An 8,083-nucleotide genomic window follows, 5' to 3' on the forward strand; every position below is an offset into this window, starting at 1 on the left:
TATACACACCATTTAATTCAAAAACATTTAATGAGTTAAATCTCTAAATATAAAAAAAATGATAATTTAATAAATATAACTTACATCTTGCAAAAAAAATTGAGAAAATTAGTTTCACTTATTTAAATTCTTAATATGTGAAAAAAGTTTTTAGATACTTATTGCTAAATGCCTTGGATACTTTTCCAAATAGTGTCTAGATTTGACATTAATTATGGTGATTAGTCGCTTCTCACATTCTAAAATAAAATTTATGAATCCTCCACAGTCAAAGACTGGATTAAGAAAAAGTTTTTCATTCGAAGAGTAAAATTTTCAAATTTTAAAACCCATAACAAGCATAGGCATGCAAATTCAGTGCACAACAATGGACTCAGTATTTAAGAAATGAAACACAATCACAAAAAAAAATTTTAAAAATAAAAAGTAAATAGATGGCTCAAATCTATATGAATCCGTAAGAATCCAAGAGCCTAGGCACTACTACAACATAAAATGTTAACAAGACAATTGACATATGCTACAACATACAAAGAATGTGCATGGGAGAATTACTGCGATACTGCGAAGAAGGCAGTCATACAAAGAAAATCTATTAAATGAAATGGAGTTTCAAAGTTATCAAATCAAACATTATAGTATCAACAAAATTGTATGTTCAGTACAAAGGAAGGCACAAAAATTCCCATTTATGGGTTTGGCAACTGGCACTAAGGTGATAATGTATAATGATCATATCATGGTTTGAACTTAAATAGGCATTAGACAACATTGCCTGCACACCATCCACTCACCCCCCTTTTCATCATTTTTGGAGATGGAGATTTATAAATTCTAACATTGCAGCATGGTCTTTCAAGAAATAAACATTTCAAGAAATTTCACAGGTCAAAAACTTGTTCCAATCTGTTGTTTGATAGGCTTAAAGATCCGGTTTAGTTGAGATAGAATCTTTTTGGGCCTGTGCTTCCTCCACTTCTTTTTTTTGTTTTTTTGCAACTTTGTCAGGTTTAGTTGAGATAGAATCTCTTTTGGGTCGGTGCTTCCTCCACTTCTTTTTCTGCAACTCCGTCAACCAGGATGGAACTTCACAGCCTGAGGATGACATTAGATTAGCAACGTTCTTCAAGAATGGAATATCCTCTTCTGTGTAAAATGTAATCGCTTCGCCACTCCTGCCTGCTCTACCAGTACGACCTATTGAAAAATCAACATTTATATTTAGCAAAAAATAGAATCAAATAATTATTAAAAATTACTGTATTGAAGAATATATAATAAAGAACAGGCTCCATGATTGAATAATATGAATCACAGACCCTCAAAATACTACTCAAATTTAAAATAATGTTAACATCATGGCACTGACCAATTCTGTGGATATATGCAGATGCAGAATCTGGGAAATCATAATTGATCACACAGTTAATGCCTTTGAAATCCATTCCTCGAGCAACCACATCAGTGGCAATCAAAACCCATGTTTTACAAGCTCTGAAGTTGTCAACTGCATTTTCTCGCTGTAGAGAATTCAAGAGATTAGAAAAATCATATCATAGTTACAGGCTACAGCTAAATTAACAAATATGCTTTCGTATTGGACTACCTATTGCTGATGATCAGAGATTAAAGGTTAAAACAGAATTGAATATTTAAACAGGTTTGTCTCTAGTAAAGATGAGCAGCTTAATCAAGTGCAAAAGCAGTTGCACAAACAAGGAACATTATTATTTGACATCTCCACTATACAAATAGAGTACAAAGTACGAACCAGATCTTGGTCATATACTCCATTATTTTATTATTTTGCATTTCTTGGCTGAAGGGAAAAACGTTTCAGAGTGCAAAGGGATTGAGAACTACCTCTTCTTGAGACAAATCAGAATGGATGACATCAACTCTAATATCTTCGAATGCAAGTTCACCATGCAGCTCCTTGGCTCGCTCCTTGCTTTGGACAAAGACCAATACTGGAGGATTTAGACTCTTCAAGATGTGGAAGCCAAAAAAAAAACAAAGTCAACAAATGCAAGCAACTAAGATATTAGGAATGAGCAAATAAGAGTGTTGCAATTTTATGTTCTTTCCGCTAGTTTTCAAAGTTAAGTGCTACGGTAACAAGTGTTCCAAGCCGTTACATATTACTCACAATACATTATTTAACACCAAACTGACATAAGGTGAATATTAAATTATATGCATGCAGTGTACAATCAACAACAACAACAAAGTTTTATCCCATTATTTGGGGTCAGCTATATGGATCAAATGGTGCCATAATGTTCTATCACATATCATGTTTATATTCAACTCATTAATCTTTAAATATTTATTAATAGTTTCTCTTAAATAGGAAATACATATTAATGATAAATTGTAATCAGGTTTCTGATTATTTTTCAATAAAACCTACACTGACCAATGTTAAGTTGTGAGACAAAATATATTGAAGCAGAAGAAAAACAAACTGCCTAATAATCCCTTTTATCTAAAGCATTCATTTTAGTTTTCCTACCTCTGCAAAACTCTGCCGAATTGCTATAAGTTTTCCTTCTTCACTTCCAGTAAAAACCAACTTCTGCTTAATTGTTTCAGAAGCCATATTCCTGATTCCCATAAAAGTATTAGATGTTATCTTTTTAACAATAAGGTGAAGAGTGCTAAAGTAATGCCCATGAGCATAATGTTCTATTTTAAATTTCTGTATTGAACTTACTTCCTGCCAACGATTACCCGAACAGCATCATGCATAAGTTCTCGAGCTTTATCTTCAATAAAATCAGGTAAAGTAGCACTGAACAGAGAGCGTACTATTGAGGGATTTGTGCATGCTTTGATAATAGCATCAATCTGCTTGAACATTCCAGGCTCAAATAGCTTATCAGACTCATCAAGGACAAGATACTCAACTCTGCCACAACCAAAAGAGTTGGAAGAAAAAAATATCAACACAACTATTTAGTAAATCACATTGCATGTCTAGTGTTTACAACTACTTCCCTTGCTGACACAAGGTAGAATATAGATAAGAGCGGCATGTAAAATTTTAAAATGCATGAACCAAATAAGTAGTTAACATTTTACATTACAACAACCAACACCGCCTGCAGTTGGACCGTGCCATTATTGTTGTACTCAATCAAATTTATCATTAAATAACCGAACAGCCAACTCAGAGGCAAACAAACACTGAATTTTTTTTACCAATATACAACAGATATTTGATTCCCCCATCTTATATGAAAGCATAATCTTCAGAAATAATTGTGCTGCTGAACGTGTGTGTTTGTTTTCTTGTTCAATGGGCTCCAGTGTTATGGATGGCAGATGGATGGAAGACCATGGCATAAAGCAAAAAGTACACCCTAAAAGGACATGGTGCCACCATTCATCACAAATTAGCCCCCCACTGCAATCCGCCATGGCGCCAACATGGCAGATATTTGATAACACTAATGGACTCCAACTGATTATTCATAAGGATTTAGCAATTGCTTGCTTCTCAATAAACACTTTGGAATGTGTTTAGACTTAATTACTTTCTCGTGGGGTGGTAAATTTTTAAACAACTTAGTTTTCCATGTTAGGTTTATGGTTTGAGTCAACTGAGTGATCAACTAGTTACTCATGTCTACTTCATTAATTCCATAGGGCCAGATAAAAAGAAAGGTACATGCAAATAGTTACTAGTATCCAATTGCGCATACTAGTTTGAGTGGATTCAACATTAAACGAGCAGCGGCTACAATGACTGTAGTTTGGATATAATCAAAATTAGAAAAAAAGCAGGTTTATAGATCGTTGATATTTGGATATGACCTTCGACCCTTTATTATAACTATAAATGTTTCCAAGTTGAACTCGATAACAAAATCAGTGAACTTTATTTGATATTACCATATGCAGCACATAATCCATTTCTTATTATTAAAGTAAAGCACAAACTCACATAAGAAACAGCAAAAGGAATGAAGAATAACAGAAAAAATGTTCCTCAATGTTATGTATTTTAGCAGAAGGAATGAAGAATGACAGCAAAAAGAATGTACCAACACAGGAGATAATTTCACGATTTAGTATGCAATTGGTCGAGTAAGGACAAAGCAAAGTATAGCTTAATATGAGATATTTAAACTACAGCATAAGTAGGGAGCAGCTATAGACCATCACCACAGGAATTTAAGGTAATCCTTATGGACAAAATACATGTAATGATCACTTGATTATTTTTTAGAGAGTAATAAGGTTAAACCAATAAGCCAAATTTTTTTATTGTTACACACCTGCTGAGATCAAGCTTTTTCCTCTGGGTAGCCAAGCGTAATCGAAAGGGCGTGGATATAAGTATGTCACAAGGAAATTTTGAAAAATCAGAACCTTCTAAAAGATGTTTTGTCATTAACTTGATACGAAACTTTTCCCCTTTGGCAAACTTTTTGCATTCTCGGTATGTTTGACCAGATAATTCACGGCTATGACAGATGATAACAGCTCGAACGCCATCTTTTGAATGAGCCTATAAACACATTTGATTATTGGAACCCATGACACGGGATGTTGGTGGCAAAAGACAGCTGGACAAATTATAAGCAATACCTTGAGCTTCATGAGCATGGGAAACACAAATGCAAGGGTTTTTCCAGAGCCAGTTGGGGCACAGGCAAAGCATTCACGATCCTATCTCATACCAGTGAAGGAAAATATCAGTAAAAACAATATTGTGATAACATCTCTCTTGCAAACAATATCAAATTTGCATGAACCAAAACCAAGATCAAACTACAGCAACGATATTCTGAAGAACAAAATGTCCAATGTGATCCATACCTGTAAGAGTACTGGAATAGCCTGCTGTTGGATTGGTGTTGGTTCTCTGAATCCAAGTTCTGCCAGATTCCGCAATAAATAGGACGGACATTTATAACTATAATAAACAGTTCATTTTAAGATTATGAACCATCAATGCTATGTTCATGTAAATATATAATAATAATAATAATAATAATAATAATAATAATAATAATAATAATAATAATAATAATAATAATAATAATAATAATAATAGTGATAATAATAATAAGCTGAATATGTGTAACAACCAGATTCCATAATAATAATCATAATAATAATAATAATAATAATAATAATAATAATAATAACAGAAAATAACCTTGTTTTCAACTCATCAAAGCTTTGAAGTGGGGACGGCACATTGTAACCGGAGACATGAATGTTATGGCTCTTCCTGAAGATAGCATCACGCTAAAAAAAAAAAGAAGAAAAATGAAAGTGAATGGAGGGAAAATCATTGCACAAACTTAAAAACACAAAGAGTTCTGTATATTGCACAAAACATAAACGGCCTGAACCTCGAGTTGTTTATTTTTTTCTTTCTTCAACCGAATGGATTCATCATCATCGGCTTGGACTTTATCATTTGACTTCGATGTTGAACTTCGGAACACACTGAATCCATCAACAGCTTCTTTTATTTGCTCATAGAAACAAAGCAAGAGTGAGATAAAGAACAGTTAATACAAGTGATGTGACATAGAATGTTAAAACATGAGAACGAGATAATACCAGAAGAGGTTTTCTTGCGCTTCCTTTTCTTCGCAGACACGGCTTCTATTGTTTCCTTGGTTTCTTCATCTTCTGTCACACTCTGAATCTTTGCCAAACTGGTACCGGCATCTTTTTTCTTTTTTCAAAAAATAATAGTCATCAGTATTTCGTATAGATTAAGAAATAAAATGGGTAATATTAGGTTTCTATAATGGGTCTAACCCATTCTTACAAACTGACTTAAGGTGAGAGATGTCACTCTTTACAAAACACATTTCAAACATTATTTTTATTTTATGTGGGACTAGGGTTTTTACCAATACACTTTGATAGGGATCGAAAATTAAGATAAATGGAAAATGTAATATTGATTGAATTAAGAACTATTACAGAGACGGATCCCTATAATCCCAGTGCAAATGCTCCTCAGAAGAGAGATGATTCTCTCTGCCCAAATCCTAACCCTAATATGAAAAAATAATAACATACCTAACTACTTCCCTATACACTCCTATTTATATGGGGAATACTAACTAAGCCAACTCCTATTTATTTGGTTTGGACTAAGGCCCAAACCAATATCCTAACATACTCCCTCACGCCCAACACTATTGAGCTTGATGCATGGATAAAATGGCAGGTGACCCGAATTGATAGGCCCCAATACCATATTAAGTTTTTATATTGGGTTTAACTCATCCTAACAAAATTGCTTGTAATGTAAGGGGTGTCACTCTTTAAAAACACATTTCAGACTCTATCTTTATTATGTAGGACTTGGGTTTTTCTCAATAGCAAGAGAATGACTAGATTTTATCAAGTCTTACCACAGAAACATGTGTAACCCCTTTCTCTCGTGCACGACTTACTTTTAAAAAACTAAATGATTAATAAAACATCTGAAATACTCCAAAACAGAAGTCCGTCTCTTTGTGACCCTGTATCATCCAAACCATGCAGAGAAGATTCTTTCCATTTCAGGCTTCATTTAATTTCTTTGTTCAGGTGTGTTTTCTTTTTTGTTAGCGCTAGCATCTGCTCTATTGGACATTATACTAAGAAGAATACAGTGTGCATTAGTTCATTTGGGATATAATCAGTTAAAGCAAACAAAGAACTATGGAAATCTTAAGAAAGTTAATTCTAAATACATTAGTTCATCCACTAGAGTTTTCCCCTCAAATCAAATCCTATAATAAATAGTAGACTGTTAATGCCAAGATGCTGAAACTATGAAGAAGATAGGTTCATATACATCAACAGATTCAAATATAGAGAATAAATAATAAAGCCAGCTGATATTTGGATTACTTTTCAGCTTCCGACTCTTATTAATGCTAGTAAACCGGCATTTTCTCTAAACTAGAAAGTGTAAAGCATAAATAGCGGTTTGCAAACCGCTACAGAACCGCGATTGCGCCACTTTCACGCCGCTATGACACCACAAATAGAGGCCACTATTCCCGCTATCGCGGATAGCGCTTAGCAGCCAACAGCGTCGTGATGAGGTCTGGTACCCCTATGCTATGCGCCTATGCCGCTATAGCGCGCTATTGACAACCTAGGCAAAGGCAAAATAGTTTGCATTTTCAACCAGCTATAAAATCGCGGCAACAGGTAGCAGTAGAAACTAGAAACTATAACCTGGGTAATCATAAACCGGCTGAATTCAAGAATGCCATTAACTAGTTAAGTAAACAAGGCATTCATGAAAAACATAAAGGGAATTATGCTAAACTTACACAAATGAAAACAGTTTGACTTAATTTGATCTTTTGTTATAGGAACAGCATATAGCTTACACAAAAGCACTTATATGATAAACACTTATGCGATAACCTTATAAGCACTTAATTAAACAATTTATCCGAACAAGGCCTTATGCTAAACATGCACGAATCGTAGTTCCAGTAACGGAACAATACATGCCATTGAGCAAAGTACCTACTACCTAAATCACAATTAAGAACAACACTAATAGAATTATACTACATGAAAAATATTTTGAATCGATTTTTTTTAGCAGTGTTGAATATTTACGTCGAAAAATTGGTTTAGTTAAAGAGAGATTGAAATGGTACCTGAAACCTGGCAATATCGGCGCCGAATCTCTTTCTATCAAAACGAATGCCGGCGAACAAAGAGTCGTTGGACATGGTGATGGTAGAGTCAGTAAAGCAGGTAGGGTTTATATGAGAGCTTGCAGTTGCGCCACCGTTCGTTAACCTGCTGCGGCGGACTCGAGCACTTTTCCTTTCAACGATTTTCACTTCTACACTACTTCTTTTCTTTTCTTTTTTTGAGTGACAACAACTAGTATTTATTGGGCCTCGCATCCCGGATAAATAAGGGATTTGCTTTTCAGTATCCATGAAATTCATTTCCACACCTCCTTCTAAGTTTTTTTTTTTTTTATATAAGAAAAAGGTGTTTCTCATTATAAATTTTGGTAAGACTAATTGTACTAAGCTATTAATAGGGAATTTTCTTTTTTGGGTTGAAGTCAACCCTCCAACCG

General features: G+C 34.2%; 1 protein-coding gene across 1 annotated transcript; it reads right to left on the reverse strand.

Annotated features, from left to right (window-relative positions):
* Nucleotides 1-577: 577 nt before the first annotated feature.
* LOC131640241 (DEAD-box ATP-dependent RNA helicase 57-like) lies at nt 578-7,840 on the reverse strand. Its single transcript, XM_058910652.1, has 12 exons — nt 7,647-7,840; nt 5,584-5,701; nt 5,370-5,485; nt 5,171-5,262; nt 4,828-4,924; nt 4,597-4,677; nt 4,284-4,516; nt 2,717-2,911; nt 2,516-2,606; nt 1,864-1,986; nt 1,370-1,520; nt 578-1,197 (listed from the first exon to the last, which is right to left on the reverse strand). The coding sequence occupies exons 1-12, from the start codon at nt 7,719-7,721 to the stop codon at nt 923-925; spliced, it is 1,647 nt and encodes a 548-aa protein (XP_058766635.1). The 5' UTR covers nt 7,722-7,840; the 3' UTR covers nt 578-922.
* Between the last annotated feature and the right edge of the window lie 243 nt (nt 7,841-8,083).

Source organism: Vicia villosa, unplaced genomic scaffold (assembly GCF_029867415.1).
Source record: "Vicia villosa cultivar HV-30 ecotype Madison, WI unplaced genomic scaffold, Vvil1.0 ctg.003014F_1_1, whole genome shotgun sequence".
In the NCBI taxonomy this organism is placed as follows: Eukaryota; Viridiplantae; Streptophyta; class Magnoliopsida; order Fabales; family Fabaceae; genus Vicia; species Vicia villosa.